This window comes from Lupinus angustifolius, chromosome LG13, assembly GCF_001865875.1.
Source record: "Lupinus angustifolius cultivar Tanjil chromosome LG13, LupAngTanjil_v1.0, whole genome shotgun sequence".
NCBI classification, from domain to species: Eukaryota; Viridiplantae; Streptophyta; class Magnoliopsida; order Fabales; family Fabaceae; genus Lupinus; species Lupinus angustifolius.
In genome coordinates, this window is record NC_032021.1 from 1,021,967 (window position 1) to 1,041,692 (window position 19,726).

A 19,726-nucleotide genomic window follows, 5' to 3' on the forward strand; every position below is an offset into this window, starting at 1 on the left:
ATTTCACCCTCTTCAGCATCTTCCTTCTTGTGTTGGTAAATCAAATATCAAAGAGAGAAGATTAATCCGATTAAAGGGTGAAGTTAAGCTTTTAAGGCTTTAACTGAAAAGTCCAGAAGCTTTGTTATTATGGTTGCAATTTCTTCTTTTCCTTTTTGCTCTTTGCTACTGTTATATATACAAAAAAAGCTGCATATGGTCTCAGATTTCGCATGAAAGGTCTTTTTACTTTAGATAAACATAGAATAGTTGGCATTGTAAACTTTTATTCCTACACAGTCAATATATTGCATTGTTACATTCATATGTAATGTCAATTACTATAGTTGTATATAGCAGCCTTATTGCTTGGAAATGTTGCCATGTACGTATATCTAACAGTAAAGTTCATTGTTTGCTTTTGTTCTTTATTTGTTTTGTCTTGTTTTGTCTTGTTTTGTTTGATTGTCCCTCTCCTTATTCCTTCTCCAACTTAGCTCTCAACTATTTGATGCTCTTTGAATCATTGAAAAGTCTTGGAAACATGGTGAAAAGGAGAAGATTCTCTGTAACTATATATATATATATATATTATCCCCTTAACCTAGCTGAACGTTATACCTTTATTTCATATCTAATCATTTTCAAGCATGCAGACCCATTGTTATTGATGAAAAAGGCATGTGAGTTTTATTTTGCATCTTACTTTCCCAAGGCAGGAATTGCTTTTGCTTTAATTTGCTTGAGAATTTTTTATTCCAGCGAAATTTAGAAAAACTAGTTATATACCCAAGTTTCTTAGAATAGTTCATTGGGTACAAGTTGCACTAAAAAGAAGTGCATGCCATGGATTAGTGCTTGCAAAATGCTGTAAAATGATCAAATAAAAATTATGCTTGGGAAAAACAAACCAGCATTGTGAGATTTGATAAACTATTTTGTTGTAGGATTGAGTATAAGAATATAACCTTTTATTTAACCAATCATTCATTGCAAATGCATTGTCACATTATTTGTTCTGATTATAAAAGTGAGTGTCATGATGAGTAGGAACAAATAAAGTGAAGAACATTTTGGTGAATGAAATCCATAAAACTAATAGCTTAGTATTTTATGTTAATATGTGAAGCTGGAAGTGCTTATTGTAAGTATTTTTTAACTTACTGATTATAATCTCGCTACTACATTTGTTTTCAACTGTAACATATATAATTAAAAAACTTCACCTTTTCTAATAACCAAATACATGGAAATATCAAACATAAAATGTATCATGAAAATTAAACTCTTTTGTTTATTCCTTGTGAAAAACTGAGCATCACAAATTGCTAAGACAGAACGAACAAGAATACATTACATATGCTTTTATGGCATGACCAATACATAATAAATGCATGATATGACTAAACTCTGATTTCTCATTAATAACTCTGAATAACAACAACAACAACATGCATTCATCAATATCGAGCAAAAGCCTTGAATGGCGTGGAAGGTAATAAGTTAGAAGAATAATAAAGTGCTCAGTGGCCAAGAGGGTGGTGGTGTGGGGAAGGCGCGGTGGCGTTGACCATTTGTGGAGGTGGCATAGGTGGTGGACACTGGTAACACTTTGTGAAGAGTCCAAATGTATCAATCTGGTGTATGAAGTTAACCATGCTGGCCCACCCACCAAATCCAAACCCTACTATTAGAACCCAAACCACAATAAATATGTTGATAATGAATGATCCTACCCATCTTCCAACAAATTTGGGAGGTTGTTCCACTGCATTCTGCATCATATCACATCACAGCCGTTCAATAATTATTAGTGCACTGTTACAGATACTGTACAATATAATAGTAGTATATTCTCTATATATGTTCACCCCTTTTTATGCATTTCTCTTCATGAAGATAAAATAATGAAGGATGATAAGGATGAAACCAGAAAATATCAAAACATTATCGGTTTAGGAGAAACTCCCGGGTCTGGTCTGGTAGACTGTGACATTACGCTAAAAAAACTTACAATCACACTCTTGACATAAAGCCAAACAGAATATAATAGTGTAGAAAACTACTATTACAAATTTAGAGTAATGAATGGAAAAAATTTGCATTGAAATGTGTGTGTTTTTATATTGCTTTATTTAAAAAGTGAGGTAAAAACTATATAATTTTTTATTTAAAAATGTCATTACCTATTTTTTTATAAGAGAAGTTATAATTATAAAAATGAAAAAACATGTATACAAGTCTGTAAATTGTATATATGCATGAAAATTTAACAGGCAAATCTACTACATAGATTAAAATTCCTGTTACCTTGATGAGTTATTAATGAATATGAAAACATTTACATATATATACCTGGCGTGCTGATGCAGATTTGAAGGTGAAGATGTGAGCAAGAGCAGGGATGATATAAACAGTGAAGCTAACAAGTAAAGATCCAACGGTGGAGTTAATGGGTCCAAAGAATGGAAATATTATAGCCAAGAACCATATGGGTATCACCACTGGTAATCTCACCAATGCACGCTTACACAGACTCTTGCACTCATGCATTCCTATTGCTTTCTCCCACACAAAGTATAATGGTGTGCATGCAAACCCAAATGTTATAAACTGCAAATGTTATATAGCATAGATATATGTACATAAGTATATGTATAAAACTATATATTATAATAATGATAGATGGATATATAATGAATGAATATTAATATTGCCTGGTGGATGAGCATTAAAATGACAGCCATGTCACGAAAGGGTGATTGTGGAAAGAGAGCAAAGGCGTTGGAGTGATTTAGAAGCATGTCTCCAAATGCCCAATACACTGATATTGCTGATGGAAGTGTCAGTGTCAGCACATATAGTGTTGCAAGCAAGTATATGGCCTTGAACTTCTGTGGCTTCCACATCGCATGCATTATTTCCCTGTACATTTAACCCTTCTCATACATTAATACTTGCATTTATTCCATATTTCATTTCATTCATTTAACTGTAATGAGTAGAGTACCATTCTTTATTTATTTATTTAATTAAGAAAATAACTTGTCTGATAGATTATTTTTATGCAATCAAGGTAACATCATAGTATTGTTGTTTTCATCTTTACTAGTGATAAAGATGCCACTTTTTTCTTTGGGGGTTAAAAGTGGGAATATTTTGGCCCCAGGTTTGGTTTTGCTGTTGAGTGAGAAGAGACCTGAAAGCTAAGTTATAGCAATCACTGAATAAAGCTGGATATCTCAGCTAAGGGTCCTTCCCATGGTAAAAAAAGCATTAAAGTATAGAAACCATTTTAGAGAAAGAACCTAGGCTTTCTACAACCTAAAAACAAACTCAAAGATTCCCAACAAAAAGGACCATTTTTTGCCTCCCACGCTTAGCAAGGGTATTTTGGGGAGGGAGAAAAGTATTGCAAACATGCAATAAGAGATGAGTTAACAAATTAGTAACTCACTACCCTAACATTAATTAAGTTTTGGATTATCGAATAAAACAAAGAAAACATGACTCTAGATGAGTTAATAAATCCACGTTCAGATTTATGTCTATAGAAGTTTGAGGTTGAGTCACTATCGAAATGACGTTAAGCCACAAATGTTGCATGGTTATTTCACTTTCTCATTTGACACTATCTTAATTAGACACTAGCATGTTGTGATTTGTCCAAAAGCAAAACCAAGAAAAGCAGATATGTGAAAACGTAAAACACACGAATAATATATCTGAATGTCTTACACAGTAACAGCATGTCCCCCAAATGTGTAGAGAATGTTTGTGGCCCCAGTAAAATATAGAACCAACTTGGCTGGACCCGAATGCTTCACTCCCTCCACCTACATAACCATAATAACATTACTAAACCATACTCTTATAATGTTTATAAGAACATAACTAAATAAAATGTTGTATGTTACATAGTTAGTTAATATTATATTATAAGCATAACACTAAAAAAGTATATAATAAGAATAATACAATGCTATTGCATTATGGTTAATAATTAATTATTTAGAACTAATACCTGGCCGTGGAGGAGAGAGGCAATGGTGAGGTACCAAGCAGTGTAAGTGGTCATGACAAGGCCCACAAAGGACCAGATTCTGTAGTTGTGAAAGGAAGGGATAAAGACAGTGGTGGCACAACATGCTCCGAAGATATAAGTCCAAGTTCTCTTGTCCAAATGGTCATTTATGTAATATATGTTGCTGAACAAAAGTTAAAGTTTAAACAATGTTCATAATTTCATACCCCAATGAGGGAATTGCAGTAGGTACATTATTATTAGAGATGCATGTGATGCAGATTCCTTGTTTTAACTTAGATTAAATAAAACAATGTTATAATAATAGAAAGGATTTATCTATCTAGGTACAAGTTATAAGAAATGTAGAAAGAGTTAAAGGAAGGGTCAGAGGGTTAAGATTGGGTTGGGGTAGGTACCTTGCACAAGCTATCAGTTGAATAACAGATCCAAACAGAAGAAATGTGCAGTTAAAAGCCAAACCCACGTTTCTCCAGTGCTTCCCAAGTAGTCCATCAAGAACCTCAAACCACTGCATATGCAAAATTAAAAATTTAATCAACCACTAGTAATATTGACGAATAAGCTGTTTCTAAAATTTGAACTTGTGATATATTGATCACTAAGCAACAATCTTACGGTTGCGCCAAAGTCGATCTCTTTCAACAATAATAATTAAATTAAATGAAGGTTTCTTTGTTATAGAGACCTGGATGACATGGTCCCTGAAATTAACTTTTTCTCTCTCTTTTCTTGTTCTGTATTCAACGTAGAGTATGCTAATGAGATAAGCAGTCCAGCTACCAAGCAAACCATAGAAGAGTTGAAAAAGTATGCCAGAAACCATTCCTAGCTGGGAGAATGAGTATGGCAATGTAAGCAGAACTTGTGCCACCTACCATGTAAAGTACATAAACATATATCAATATAGAAAAATCATAACATGAAAATTAAAGAATGGAGCACACATATGTATTGTGAAAACCAACCTGGTTGGAGGCACAACTGAACCAAGCATCATAAGCAGAACCACCATGCCACAAGAAGCTTGATAACCTTGTTTTTATGTCCTTAAACTTCCCTTCTTCAGCTTCCATTTCAACATAGTTCCCAACCATTACTGTTTCTGCTGGCTTATCATCTGATGCCATTTTCTTTCTCTTTATGATCTATTGATGTCTATATCTTCCACTCTCTCAAATCTCAACTTCTATATATGGTGTTATGGTCCACTCTACCTAGCTCTATGTGGTGACTAATTGTATATGGTGAAAGGTGAATGATGGGTTTTAAACTCTCAATATTGGAAAGTGTTAAAAGGAGGTTTGAGATGGAGAATGAGGATGAGGAAGAGTTATAGAATGGTGGTATATATATAGAGGACAGGACCCAAAAGGGTTATGGAGACTGTGTATGAAAGGGATTGTAGAGAGGGTACGCTTTTCCAAGAACTAAAAAGCTTTGTTGCTGCTTGGATCGAATAAAAATTATGTCTTCATATATTAAATCAATCAAATTGTATTAAGTAATATAAAAAAATTACTTTATGATTTTACGATTTTTTTTAAATAGATAGTAATTTCAAATTGAATTGGGATACCATGAAACATGAAAAAGTGTGATAGATAATCTTCGTTCTTGCTCTAGACCCAGTTTTACAATTTACAATTTTTGTTATTTACCTTAATGCTCATATTAAATAACTGATAATCCAAGTTGAGTTGGGAAAACATTTAAGAGAATAAAATTTACCAAATATATGTTACTTCTCTTGTAGAACATATATGTTAATTATCAAGATATCTAGGATTCTCCAAAACATTAAGTACATGTAATCAAAGGAATGAATCAATCTAGAAAGTGATGTAAAATTACCTCATAAGCTAGATTAAGTTAGAAGTGTTTATTAAAATTACCTCATAAGCTAGTTAATAAGTTTAAAATGGTATAATAGCTTTAGTTTGTGCCTCATAACCTATAGTTTGTAACTTGGTTAATAAGTATAAAATGGTATAAAACTTTTACTTTATAAGCTTGTAGTTTACTAAAATAAACTCAATGAACACTGTAGAAGTTGCCTTTGCTCCAATGTTCAATGTTTCAAGTCTCATGGGTTTGACCCTTCAATTTGAATGACATTTACATTGGCCAAAGTTGAATCTAGCTAGCATGCATGCTTAGTTGATAGTTTCATACAAGCCACAAATGAAATTGCAACCAACCTTGTCCACACATTTATCTTAAGCTTAATTCTCATCTCACATATATTATCCCTTTGGTATTAGAATGTGGAAAACATAATAGCTAACTCGGCACTTTCAAACTTAAAAGTTAAGTTGTAGTATTAGATATGACAAGGTAAACTTAGGAGGGGACAAAAAGGGATGAAAAAAGAAATAAGCTAGGGAAGGAGTGAATGAAATAATAACATAGTAGACCGAATGATTGCAACAAAATGGGCGTGGTAACTTTGCAAGTCGATCAAAGTTGCTTTTATCACATGGCCAACTTCTTTGTAGACTCGAGGACCTCTTCCACCATATTCCATATGCTCAAAACCCAATTCAAACTCCTTATTCCACATGCAATATATATATATATATATATATATATATGTGAGGAGGGAAGAAAATCCAACGAACCAAATGAGTGAAACTTAAAAGTTATTTAAGAAAATGAATAGATGAGGTTTAGTGTAACTAGTATAACTTAATTTGAGTGTAAACGGATTCCTCCTATATATATATATATATTTACTTGCATTTACATATACATAATAATATAATGGCATAGGGGATTGGACTAGGACAAATAAATGGACAAAACATTGGTAATTGTTAGATCATGTGCCCTTGCCTTCCTGCACCTATCTATTGATAATATTTATCATGATTTTCCTTGGTACCTTAATATTCTCTAGTATCTCTTTCAAAGAAAAATATATTCTATATTTCATCTCAATAGGCCTCCTATTGAATAGATTCTCTATGTTTTTCCTTTTCTTCCAGAACAAAAAATGACATAACAAGGAATTTCTTATTCTTTCTGCACTTTTTCTTTTCACAAATAATACAACAAATAAAGCCAAACTTGCCACATTTCTGTCATATATTTCTTAATCAGTTTTCAACCTTTAAAAGCTACACAGCAGGAATAGAGAATAGTATATCATATTTATCTCCATACACATTTCTATAAATCCATCTAAAATCAAAAAAGTTTTCATGTGGGTAAAAAATGGTTCATTTATTTCACCCATGTTTTTTATTGTCTTGATTTCTGACAATAGTCCAAATAGTACTGCTGGAAAAGTTAATACCTACCAACCTTCAGATTTGTCTTTTTTAAAATCTAATGAGTTGGCTAAAGAGCTCACTGATTATTCTCCTTCCTCTCATGACAATAAACCATAATGAGTTTGTCTTTTTTATGAATCAAGATAAGAAAATTATACTTACCTAGTGGTGCTGCTTATCATACTATGAGGGTGAAATTATAATAAAAAAGGTAAGCATGACTTGATTGAAGGTCCAAAAAGCATAATGTTTAGGTGTGCAGTAAAACATATTCATGTAAAATGTTGGAACCCCACTCCTTTTTTAATCATAGTTTCAATTATCTGGGACCAGAAACATTCTCTGTGACCACTTTCATTCTATTTCCAACCTTATAGTTTTTTCAAATATACATAATTTGCATCCTTGCCTTTCATTGATTAATGTCAGCAATTGATGGTATTAAAATTATGATACATGGGAATGTCTTTATTATGTTTCCACTGTTGAATCAACTAAATTTTTTACTTGTCAGGTGAATTGGTGCTTAACGTGGGTATCTGCATAATTAGCACATTCAGTTTGTTTGCACGTTTTGTAGCATTGTCGATACAAAATGATGTCTAAGGCAAATTCTATTTTCTGATTCAATTATGACTTATGAGTGTTCTCTAGTCTATTTCCAAGAATACTATTATATTTAATTTTGTCATGACATGTTTTGCTTCATGTCTACCCCAACAAATATTTCATTGAGCTTCATGGCATTTGGGCCTTAATACTAAGGACTTTTTTCAAGCTCCATTTGGATAAACCTCTTAAGAGATCCAATAAATAATTGATTTGTTGAATCTCACCAACAAAGATGATTCTTGACTATGAAGAAAATTACACATCAAGACAGAAAATCTTGGAACAATCCAGTTTTGGTAAATAAAGAGTTTGGATTAAAAGAACTAATAATACATGGCATAGTAAATGCAAAACTTTGTTTTTGGATCGTATTACAGTCCCTAATTGAGGTAGGGGACCATGGATTAAAAGTTGCATTGTCTAATTTCAATGATAATCTTAAGAGTAGAGACAGAAACAAGAGTTCAAGTATTAACTGCTTGATTGTATTATTTGTCGCATTCAACAAACAACAATGTCTAGTATACCTTCTAAAGTTGGTAGCATGCTATGCAGTTTATAGTGAAGCCGGTATACATCATGAGAATTCAAACCTATAAAGAGCAATGTTTCTTCAAAGTTATTGCTCAATTTGGTCAAAGAACATGAAGAACTACATTGATGTTAACCACTCAGCTTGATTGTATTATTAGTGCAGAACATGATCATCCCATAATCATCTACCAAATCTAATCTCAACATTAAGCATATATGCAATTTCAACCCTTCCTTGCTAAATTTAAAAGGATTTAATATGTATATACTGACACTATAAGTATTTTTTACACTTCCAGCAAATCATCCATCGTTGATTTATTAACGATCATTAACTGTCAAACAAAAGTAATACAAATCAATTGTGGATGATGGGCTTAAAACTTTATAGTGTCGTTACACAGATTTTAAACTCAATTTAAAAACCATGAAATATTGAAGCTATATTTTATCTTCTAAACATGATTTTACACAGCAATGATTAAAACAACTTAAACTTATAGAGGTCAATCCTTTTTGGGCATCAATATCTCCTTTCTTGCTGTTGCTATGCAATTTTTGTGAGTCTCCCTTTTCCTATGCTCATGATCATAAAAAATTGACGTTAGAACTTTTGGCTTTTTGGTAGGCATGGGAGAAAAATATTGCACCATTAGTACTTGAATGGTGGCCAATCTTATTTACAAAGATGAATGTCTATGTTTGCATTGCAATATAATTATTTGCTTTGCTTTGGTTTAATTTATCCACCAACACCATCATGATATCCTCATCTTTATTGCCTCCATGCTGCTGGGACCTCTTCTGTGACCAAAAGAATCCTATCATAAAAATCAACTTTTGCTTCACTTTAATGCCTTCTTTTGCACTGTGAAAATCAAACAAAATATTTAGCTTGATATATTTGCCAGTTACTTTATCTTGGCAATATACAACCTAAGGGCAAGTTCTTCCATATTAGTATTCGCTTTATAAAGTTGTTCACTTTATGGCTGAATGGAAATGTATATGTTGAAAACCAAACAGAAGTGCTGGCATGAAAAGAAACATTTTCAAACACTTAAAAAAGACAAGATACACTAGGATATGAGCAACAAGTGAAAGACTTTAGAAGTAGAAAGACTCATAAATGTAATATATTAAAGTTTTGGTTCAAAATATGGTGTCGTGGTTCTCCATTCCTCTCATGCTTCAATAACAATAGAAACTATTCACTATTGTGAGTGTAGTAAAACCTAGCTTTTGAAACAAAAGGCAGTGTGCTCTTAGTCCATTACCCTTATGCTTTGCTTGATCTTTATTTTAGAGGTAAGCATGGATCATGAAACAACTCTTAGGCCCAATATTTGTGAAACAACTCAGCCCAAATCTGTATCTTAGGTCAATCAAAAGCAAATCCACTTTAACTGTGAAAGCCCAAAATATAAAAATCCAAGGAACCCGTGATTTCTGTTTCCATGCTTGTGATAGTCAATGGTTTGGGAAAGTGGAGAGTGCAGTGTTGCCTACTTATAGTGATGTTAGTAAGATTAGGGGCCAAAGAGAGTTATCTTCTGTGATTTATCATGTTCTGTAAGTATGCTAGAGAAGGAGATAACTAAGGAGATGCTTGTTCTTAATGCAAACAATAGTCAAACATGCTTCTCAATACCTTATTTTGTTGAGATTAAGCTTGCATGTAGCATACAAATTTGTTATATTTGTATCATGATGCTACTACGCCTTTATGGTGTATATACCCTAAGATTTCGCTTTTCATTTAAGCAAATTCTGTAATATCTTATTCTGTTACAGATTGCATGTTAACAACATTCCATGTGTTGGGACCAGGAACACCTCAATTGACATGGGATTGGGTCCCATTCTGATTACTAAAAGTTATATTGTTTATCAAGATGCATTTTTGTATAAAAAATGAAATGATTTTTAATATGTTGTTCAAGAGTTCTACCTTCTAAGAGATGTAGAAGTAAGCCTATAAAGGAAAATATGGAATGATGATTGAGAATCCGGTATAGTGGAATCATGCTTCAGACTAGAATGTTCTGTTTTGTTAATATTGTTGGCACAAGTGTACAATCATTGGTTACTTAAGCAATAGGTTAGAAAACAAAAAAATAGAAAAGGGAACTAATAATTTTGGGGACAAAAGGGTTATTATCAGAGCGAGTAAGCAAGCAAAAGAAAAAGCATAGGAAAAAAAAGAAACATCACTTAGGGTCACAAGAAAAGTGAAGCTCCCAATTACAACTAATTGGTATTTTCTGAATCAATCATTCTTCAAAGATTTTATCTTTGATTACCACTTTCTTCAAACAACTCAAGAATCATATGGGTCGCGTCCTTCTCTTTCTCATTATTCTCATCTTTGTTGCATTATCTTTCCTCTCAGGTAAGCTTCATAAACTAGAAGAAAAAATCGCAAAACTTCAACAAAATTGGGAATTTGAAAGTGTATTATTTACTCTTACTCTATAAAGATTTGAACTTCACTGTAACATTCAGCCTTGTCATTGCAGAGGTACAATCAACGTCGTTCAAGATCGTGAACAAGTGCCGCCACACGATATGGCCGGGACTACTCTCCGGCGCCACTTCACCGCCGCTACCCACCACCGGTTTCGCTCTTAACAGCGGCAAGTCCAAGACCATCAAAATCCCCAAATCTTGGTCGGGTCGGCTATGGGCTCGGACCCTCTGCGGCAAAGGCTCCGACGGAAAATTCTCATGCGTAACCGCCGATTGTGGCTCCGGCAAGGTAGAGTGTGCCGGTGGAGGTGCCAAACCGCCGGCAACGCTGGCGGAGCTCACACTTAACGGCGCCGACGGGTTGGACTTCTACGACGTGAGTTTGGTTGACGGTTACAACCTTCCGATGCTGATCGTGGCGAAGGGAGGTACCAGGGGTGGGTGCAGCCCGACGGGGTGCTTGGTGGAGCTCAACGGCGCGTGCCCGAAGGACCTCAGGGTGGTGCGTGGGAATGGGAGTAGAGAAAGTGTCGCGTGCAGGAGCGCGTGTGAGGCTTTTGGTGATCCAAGGTATTGTTGTAGTGAAGCTTACTCAACGCCTGACACGTGTGGTCCTTCTGTTTACTCGCAGTTCTTCAAGTTTGCTTGCCCACGCGCATATAGCTACGCGTATGATGACAAGACTAGCACATACACGTGTGCCTCCGCTAACTACTTGATCATATTTTGCCCTTTACCCTATACCAGGTACATTTACCTCTTTGACCATATTGCTTTAATAAGGTTAAATTCTCCAAATATTGTAGTTTAAAATATGTGAAAAAATTCTATGATCACTGTATTATCCATCATTCATTTTCAATCATTATCGATTTTCAAAAAAAAAGAAATCCAAATAAATAATGAAAGATGTTATTATTGTGTATACATCTTTATATTTTTAGTCCATAGAGTTAAGACTCTTAAAATATAGGAAGTATAATGAATTTCTAGGCTAAAATTTTATGAGAGTATAGAATAGTTCTATTAATGTATGTTAAGGCTGTATAGGTTTTTATATATTGTCATTCAAGGGGTAACAAAAATTACAAGTTCACAATCTTTGTCTCAAAGTAGAGTTATTCATTTTGCTTTAATTAATCCAATTTATGTATGTATATGTTAATAAAGCCCTTCTTTTTATGTTTAGTTGTCCATTTCCGCAGATAACTACTGCATGTTTTGTTGACTAAAATGTTAAGGGGCCATTCATTGATTAGTTGAGGGAGCTTTTTTATGTGGAGTATGTTTGGAATGATGCTGAGATAAGATATGTGGAAGTAGATTAGTTTGTACATGAGTACAAGACCAGCACCAAAAATAAATGACTATATTTTCTTACCACTCATTTTCATTAGCTCCCTCTAGTTATGGAAATGATTAGTTACTTGCCATTGACCTTGTATGGAAGTTATTTCTTCTATATGAACTAGTACTCTTTTTTTACTATAAAAGGTAATAAGATAAATCTGACCACACAAACAGATAAATGATTATTAGGATCGCTGAATCAATGCGCCTGTGTGTTTTAGTGAGCTTTGCAAAGGTGTTTTATTATCTCTAAAGATGGAGTAAACTTGAATTCTCTTTAGTCTTTCCATGTTCTAGTAAACAGCACCCTTACTCATATTCTTAGTAGTAGACATTTCCTCCTTGAAACTTGTTAAATATTTTACATGTATCCATTATTTCTGCTTTTCCTAGTGGTGCTTGTCATAGTTGGTAATTGGTATTATTTTCTGTGGCCCACATTCCAAACACCAAATAACATAATAGGACAGAAGTATATGCGCTAAGATTTGAGATCCTTAAGATTTGTCATCTTCTAGATAGTGTAGTGCATCGCGGTATAACACGGATTGCATCAATAGCATGTTCTGCATTAGATTAACAGTACCACTCCTTTTGAGTATAGGGGAATAACATGTGCATGTATCTTGTTTGGAGTTGTGCAGCGAAAAACTGCTGGAAGTGCGGAAAGATGGTGCACCGCTTCCTCTCGTAAACAAAACTATGATGTATTTATCGCATTCAGGTGGTTCTTCATCAACAGGTCTGATCCAAACACAAAGTATAACTTATGTTGCCTCTATTGCAGTGGCTTATTTCCTATTCTTCCCTCTTTTATATCCTTAATGACTTTTGTTTGCTTGACACTTCAGGCAGATAGTGATAATGCAGGACTTCAAAGATATATCATATAGGAAACACTGTAAATATTTGTCCTTTTATATACTTCAATAGGGTATCTCTGGCAATCATTCAATTATGATTTGCATGCAGAGATATTACCAAATTGATAAGTATTCTGGAGTCAGATTTTGCAAGTTATGAGAGGCTTAAGAATGACATTAAGAAATGTACAAGAGGATAGCTTTATGATATGAAGTAATGCTTGGTGCATAATTAATGCATTCAATATACTCAATGTGTGTTGCACAATTTTATGAGGAAAAAGACATTAAGCAAATCAAGTGTATACGCAACATTCTTATTTCATAAGCACCCCTGAATTCATACCAACTTATTCAGGCTATTCTGATGCAAAACTTCCAAACGGATAAGGAGGACAAGGCCCAAACTACATAACTTAAAGTATTATGTAGGTCATCTGCAATTTGAATTAGGTTAGCTGAAAACTAAACAGATTTTTCCGAATTTTGTTACCATTGTTTTTCCTAAAGTGAAGGTGAGGAAGTAAATAGTACAAGATTTAATTACACTAACAACTAATGAGTTTTAGTGAAATTATACAAATCATCCGATAAATGCAATTATGTTAAACAATAGTATATTGTGAGGAAAAATCCAAATAATATATAAATCAATGTATCTTTATTATTTTTTTGTTATAAAATGCATCGACAATTCTAAAGAGATATTGTTTAAATTGCTCTTATGTTATATCGTAACGAACAAAAATAATAAAGAGGTATCAACTCATATTATTTGGACTTGTCTCCACAATATACCATGTTTTATTTAATTTAATTGCGTTTATCACATTTTTGTTTAAAAAACTAAACTTATTTCTCATACAGAGGTGGTATGAAAGTATAAAAAAAAATAGGGTTATGTGTATGTGTAGAAAAGTGAGAGATGATTTATGTAATTTTGTTAAAACTCACTTTGGGGGTGTCGGTGTAATTTACTCATAGTCAAAGTTAACTTTTCAACTTAGTTTAGAAGAGGCAGTTTTTTCCGTATATAGTTGCCTAACTCTTCATTGTGCGTTTGGGTTAGAACATGCAAAGATGAATTTGAACCAACTTAATTTTAATAAAATGTAAATTTGTAGGGTGTTTGTCTATCTCACACATGATAAACCAGACATTTGTTTATGTTGTCACTTGTGAGCCACTTGAGCAATTCTTAAACACACCAACTCAGTTAAATCATCAAGCTAGTTTAAGAGTTTTTGTGGATAGTGTCCCATCAGTTAAGTTAAAATTTACAAGCTTCCACCTTGCTCTTGATAAGATGCTTGAATCCATTAACATATAATCGATGCTTGTTTTTAAAGTCCCTTTCAACATTAATATTCTTTGAAAAAAGTTAACTTTGTGTAAGATTAAATTGAGAACAAAGTGGGGGATCTTTTTAAACCTTGGAGGAGAAAACTTAAAACCTTATTTTACTTATTTTCTTTTTGGTCAAATGGGCCATAATTACTTTATGCTGATGTATGAGAAAGGATGTTTACCTAGCCTTTGCAATTGTATGATTTAGAAGTAATCAATTATGCAAATTGTTGAAGAGTTGTTTTATAATGACATAGTGTTTTGACGAGAGATATTCACAAATAACAATGTACCTCATATTCGAATGTTTTAATTCTTTTGTATCTCAACACATGTGCTTTTCAGTTTTCTCACAAATTCTTATGTTTAATGATTTTATTTGAAGTACGAAAAACTCTTATCATATGTTTGAGTAATCTCTCGTCTATGCTTGTTAATACCGAGACAAAAAATTTTGTTGTAGCTGCGTAAGAAAATATGTTAGAGAATACGTAAAAGGGAATAAAGTATATAAAGAGATAGTTATCTCTTTCTGCCATTTGAATCATGACATGTGTTATGTTTCATCATTTTTTATAAAAATATTTTTAAAAATAAACAAAATAGCACACATGTCACATCTTTACTGGTTAAAAAAGATAAGTTATTTTCTGATATGGGAAAATTCATTAGTCTCTATCTAAAAACAGTTATAATTACAAGATAAAATGTAATTATCTAACCTTACACCACCATATGTATTTATCTTAATTATATGACTATAGTTAGATACCGTAACTATATAACTATAGTTATATTGTTGGAAAAGTTTTAGGAGTCAAAATTTCCAGAATCCAGTGGTGAGGCTGTGTAGCCTAAAAAGAAGAGAGATGGAAATGGTATCCAATGCTTTTACATAATTGCTTTCTGTCTGTCTTGTACAAATCTTCAATCACGATTAACAATAAAGGTTCTCTGATTTAATATTATATTATTACGTGCTACGGCAATATATAGAGAAACTTTCCGCATTTTAGGTGTGTTGAGAGTAAACGATATGTTATGTGCCCTATGTTTGGTTTTCTTCGGTTATTTTCAACTAATTACCTATTACCTATACAAAACTTCAGTTTAATTTCTCAATGTGAATTTTTGTCTCGTGCTTCCTTAATAAGTGAATAAAGGATATTAAGTAGACTTAGTTTTCTATTCAAACATGGGACAATGTATGAATTATTTAATAATTGTTTTCTATCCTTATAACCTTAATATTTGACCTTATAGTCGTTTAAGAGACTATACAAATATATAATTCCTTGCTAAGATAAATTAAATCATGGTGCAAATCTCAGTGAGCAAAACACTTCCTTTAGTTAGCATGGTTATTAAAGTATTAATTTAGTGATTGAGATGGCCCTAAGCCCCTAAGTCCATGTAACAGACAAAGATGATCTATCCCCAACGGTGTGATATTCCCTGTACTAAATCTATCATATTTTGCTATATGAATAAAATAAAAAATCATATTTTAATTAATTCGAGATAGTGATCACAATCTCTTGGTAATGGATATTGGATCTGCTGTCCCAAACTATGTCCCAAAGCATGTCCTTGACCAATCATATTATGTCACGTCAGTTAAAAAAAAATTAAATATTCATAATTTTATTAATTTTGCTTCATTGTAATTGGTCAGGGTACATGGTCGGGAACAGAAGATTCCCATCCAAGAGCACTACAGTCTCTTACTCTAAAAACAGTCTTCCACGTTTTCTGGCTACTCACATCACACATCTCTCTATCCACTCCACACTCTTTCACTCACTAACACCAATACCAACTCATAATTATTCATTTCACATTCACATTCACATTCACATTCACTACTTCCACCTATGGATCTCTTCCTCCACTCTTATTTCACACTCATTACACTCCTACTCTTCACTCCCACTGGTAAAAACACAACACAAAACACACTCTTACTTCTTCTTAACTCTTAACACATTTTAACACTAACTTGTTTTATTTTGATGTTCAGGTGTTATAGCTGCTACCTTCACATTTGTTAACAGATGCGACTACACCGTTTGGCCAGGTATTCTCGCTAATGCCGGTAGCCCACCTCTCGACTCCACCGGTTTCGAGCTCCCCAAACTCACTTCCCGCACTTTCCAACCTCCAACCGCTTGGTCCGGTCGTTTCTGGGCTCGAACCGGTTGCAACTTCGACGGATCCGGTTCCGGTTCATGTCTCACCGGTGACTGCGGTTCCGGCCAACAAGAATGCAACGGTGCCGGAGCAGCTCCTCCGGTAACTCTAGCTGAGTTCACTCTTGGCACAATAGGTCAAGACTTCTACGATGTTAGCCTCGTCGACGGTTACAATCTTCCGATGATTGTTGAAGGGAGTGGCGGGTCCGGTTCGTGTGCTTCAACCGGCTGCACTTCGGATCTGAACCTCCAGTGTCCAGCGGAGTTGAAAGTAGAGGGTGGTGGAGCGTGTAAGAGCGCGTGTGAAGCGTTTGGTAGCCCTGAGTATTGTTGCAGTGGCGCGTATGGTTCACCGGGGACATGTAGACCCTCAATCTATTCGCAAATGTTTAAGGCTGCATGTCCCAAATCGTATAGCTACGCATACGATGATGCTACGAGTACATTTACATGCAGTGGTGCTGATTATACCATTACTTTTTGTCCATCTTCTCCAAGGTCCATTTTTTAATGCTTATGCTATCTCCATAAATTAACCCATAATGCTTCATTTTTTTGTGTTTAAAAAAATAGGACATAAATCATTTGTCTCCAAACTAGATAGTGTCGTATAAAAGAAGACTAATGTTATATCCTCCTCCTACTAAAGTATCATCTTTTGATATAAGTCACTTTATTGTGTGTAGGAGGATTAGTAGGAGGATATCATTTTCTATTGAGTATGTGTCCAAGAAGTTGATGAATATGTGATTGTTTTGGTTTTGATTTAATTTTGCAGTCAGAAATCATCAAGAGATCCAAACCCAATGACCCAAACAACACCACAAGGGTCAGGGATAGGAGTAGTAGGCACAGGAACAGAAACAGGAACAGGAGGATACACTGGCAGTGTAGGTACGGATACGGGTGTTGGGTATGCGGGTATTGGAACAGGGTCGGGTACAGGATCCGGAGATGCCATGCTAGCAGATGGGTCATACCTAGCTGGTTTGGCAATGGGAGATTCCTCTAGGACTATTATTACACTTTCTTCTTCATTCATTTACTTTTCTAGTCTTTTAATTATTCTCATCTTCATTTAGTTGTAGCACCTATTATCACTCTTGTGGCTTTTGGTTTGTTCAATTAAAAATGTAAATGGGTTTTAGATTTGCGGGTTGTAATGGGTGGCTTCATGAATTTTGGCTTTTTCCCACTAAAGCTGCCAGATTCTTATTGATTGTACACCACCCACCTCAATGTTCTCCAAGGAAAAAAAAAATTATTATTCCATGTTTTATTCGTTAAAGTATTTGTTTTTATATAATCTTGGGAGCGTTTATCTTTCCCATGAAGCTTTTTGTGGTTCTATGATTGTTGGAGGACTAAGTAGCCAACTTTTTTTTTCAATTTTGGGTTTGCTTGGTTGGTTTCACATGGATTATAATAATAATACATAGGTGGTTTAGCTTGGAATCTGGTTTCTCATCACGATAAAAGAGAGGGAGAAATTTTGTCACCATACCTTTTTCCATTATTGAAACTTTGATATTTTGATGTACCGGTGATTTAGTGGACCTTATACCATTATATCGAACATTAATAACAATAACGCATTTCCCAGTAGAGTGTGCCTAAATCCACAATGCAGATGTGAACCCCAGTTTTATATCCATTTATGATAAAGAACTAGAGTAAAAGTCAATGAGGAGATCGTATCTTGTTTAAAGTGTCTCAACTATCACTTTAAATTGGTGATGTAATTTATGCAAGTTCTTGAACTTTTGTTCAGCAATTTTCTAAAAGAAGGATTATTGTTGTCTAAGTGCTGCTGTTTAGGGTACCTAAATGTGTGCTTTACCACTATTTTATGCATTTTTTGGAATTGGATTACGTCACTTAATGTAAAATTAGAATCATTAATTTGACTATAAGACTATGGTTGTATTTGTCCTTTTCTTGTGCCACTATTGTGTCTAAAATACTTGCTTAGTTTTTCAATACTCTTATTTTCTCTCCATTTTTGTCCAAATCTTCAATACTTTTCTTCACGGAAATAAAAATATCATGGCAGCGTTAGGATCCACAAAATTGTATAATACTCTACCCCCTTTTTTCCCTATGTGAATAACACTCTTTATGTTAGTTGGAAAGTTGAATTTTGGAGAAGAATAAAGAAAAATGAAAACTTTGGAGCCATGAAATACATTTATGAGATGACTTCTAAATTTTCTATTTTTGTTCTTTCCCCTCCAAAATTTAACTCTGAAATAATCCCCTAATATCTTATTTGCACCTCTTACAATCTCATTCTAGTCATGGATGTGTTTTGGAATGTTAGAAATTCAAAGCATGTGGATCCTTATAATATTTGCTTAGCATATATGACCCTTTTATCTGTTTATATGAAATTATGAATACACACTTGCTAGAATTATCTTTAAAGTTTTATTAGTCTTCGGCTTTGCAACAACACGACCACCTCGTATATTAGCTGAACTTTTAACCTTCAATTTTCACTCAAACTGTAATAAACAATTAGGCATTAACATATTAGGTGTTTATTGCTCTAAAAAGTTACAATATGTTATTCAAAAGATGACCAAAATGATTTAAGATTCGGCTTAACTTTCAAATTTATACTTTAAATAGAGCAAATATCAGCATCCGTTGTAGTCTAGTTGGTCAGGATACTCGGCTCTCACCCGAGAGACCCGGTTTCAAGTCCCGGCAACGGAACTTTTTTCAAGCCCTTTACAAGTTTGTAAAGAATACCCAACCCGAATAATAGTGATAGCGCCTCCTCAGCGGGACAAGATCTGTTGTTTCACACCAATTCTATTATGTCATTAAAAAAATTAAATATTCATAATTTTATCAATTTTGTTTCATTGTGATTGAATAAGGACATGGTTGGGGACAGCAAATCCTCATACCCTCCTCAGCCACATCTTCTGTCCCAAAATATGTATGACTCTAAAAGATATGCCCACGGAACAAAGGCATCATATTTGTCTCTCCAATATTAGAGAACAAAACCTTTAACAACTTAAAATGAAAGGCAAATAGGCAACAGCCAAT

At 33.9% G+C, this 19,726-nt stretch overlaps 3 protein-coding genes and 1 non-coding gene across 8 annotated transcripts; 3 read left to right on the forward strand and 1 right to left on the reverse strand.

Moving 5' to 3' along the window:
• LOC109325971 (auxin transporter-like protein 5) lies at positions 1,310-5,360 on the reverse strand. 3 transcript variants are annotated; one of them, XM_019558619.1, is made up of 10 exons: positions 5,260-5,360; positions 5,212-5,229; positions 4,993-5,165; positions 4,713-4,898; positions 4,423-4,535; positions 4,004-4,187; positions 3,718-3,815; positions 2,697-2,904; positions 2,335-2,592; positions 1,310-1,754 (listed from the first exon to the last, which is right to left on the reverse strand). In XM_019558619.1, the coding sequence occupies exons 3-10, from the start codon at positions 5,152-5,154 to the stop codon at positions 1,503-1,505; spliced, it is 1,461 nt and encodes a 486-aa protein (XP_019414164.1). In that variant the 5' UTR covers positions 5,155-5,165; positions 5,212-5,229; positions 5,260-5,360; the 3' UTR covers positions 1,310-1,502. The 3 variants fall into 3 exon arrangements, with proteins under 3 accessions (XP_019414164.1, XP_019414163.1, XP_019414162.1); XM_019558618.1 differs by having other exon boundaries at positions 5,212-5,358; XM_019558617.1 differs by having other exon boundaries at positions 4,993-5,358.
• LOC109363180 (thaumatin-like protein 1b) lies at positions 10,439-13,372 on the forward strand. Of its 2 annotated transcripts, XM_019609343.1 has the most exons (4): positions 10,440-10,837; positions 10,965-11,661; positions 12,909-13,006; positions 13,116-13,372. In XM_019609343.1, the coding sequence occupies exons 1-4, from the start codon at positions 10,777-10,779 to the stop codon at positions 13,121-13,123; spliced, it is 864 nt and encodes a 287-aa protein (XP_019464888.1). In that variant the 5' UTR covers positions 10,440-10,776; the 3' UTR covers positions 13,124-13,372. The 2 variants fall into 2 exon arrangements, with proteins under 2 accessions (XP_019464886.1, XP_019464888.1); XM_019609341.1 differs by having other exon boundaries at positions 10,439-10,837; positions 12,909-13,337.
• LOC109325869 (thaumatin-like protein 1b) lies at positions 16,251-17,972 on the forward strand. Of its 2 annotated transcripts, XM_019558465.1 has the most exons (4): positions 16,272-16,290; positions 16,331-16,409; positions 16,495-17,164; positions 17,445-17,972. In XM_019558465.1, the coding sequence occupies exons 2-4, from the start codon at positions 16,349-16,351 to the stop codon at positions 17,746-17,748; spliced, it is 1,035 nt and encodes a 344-aa protein (XP_019414010.1). In that variant the 5' UTR covers positions 16,272-16,290; positions 16,331-16,348; the 3' UTR covers positions 17,749-17,972. The 2 variants fall into 2 exon arrangements, with proteins under 2 accessions (XP_019414009.1, XP_019414010.1); XM_019558464.1 differs by having other exon boundaries at positions 16,251-16,409.
• TRNAE-CUC lies at positions 19,312-19,384 on the forward strand. Its single transcript has one exon. It is a non-coding gene; the product is annotated as a tRNA-Glu (tRNA).

Coding starts and splice junctions, on each gene's coding strand:
- LOC109325971 (XM_019558619.1), bottom strand. CDS start 5,154: ATGGCATCAGATGATAAGCCAGCAGAAACAGTAATGGTTGGGAACTAT. Junction 4,899..4,992: donor TCAGTTGTGCCTCCAACCAG/GTTGGTTTTCAC, acceptor TTTACATGGTAG/GTGGCACAAGTTCTGCTTAC. Junction 3,816..4,003: donor CCTCTCTCCTCCACGGCCAG/GTATTAGTTCTA, acceptor ATGGTTATGTAG/GTGGAGGGAGTGAAGCATTC.
- LOC109363180 (XM_019609341.1), top strand. CDS start 10,777: ATGGGTCGCGTCCTTCTCTTTCTCATTATTCTCATCTTTGTTGCATTA. Junction 10,838..10,964: donor TGCATTATCTTTCCTCTCAG/GTAAGCTTCATA, acceptor TTGTCATTGCAG/AGGTACAATCAACGTCGTTC. Junction 11,662..12,908: donor TGCCCTTTACCCTATACCAG/GTACATTTACCT, acceptor GGAGTTGTGCAG/CGAAAAACTGCTGGAAGTGC.
- LOC109325869 (XM_019558464.1), top strand. CDS start 16,349: ATGGATCTCTTCCTCCACTCTTATTTCACACTCATTACACTCCTACTC. Junction 16,410..16,494: donor CCTACTCTTCACTCCCACTG/GTAAAAACACAA, acceptor TTTGATGTTCAG/GTGTTATAGCTGCTACCTTC. Junction 17,165..17,444: donor TTTTGTCCATCTTCTCCAAG/GTCCATTTTTTA, acceptor TTAATTTTGCAG/TCAGAAATCATCAAGAGATC.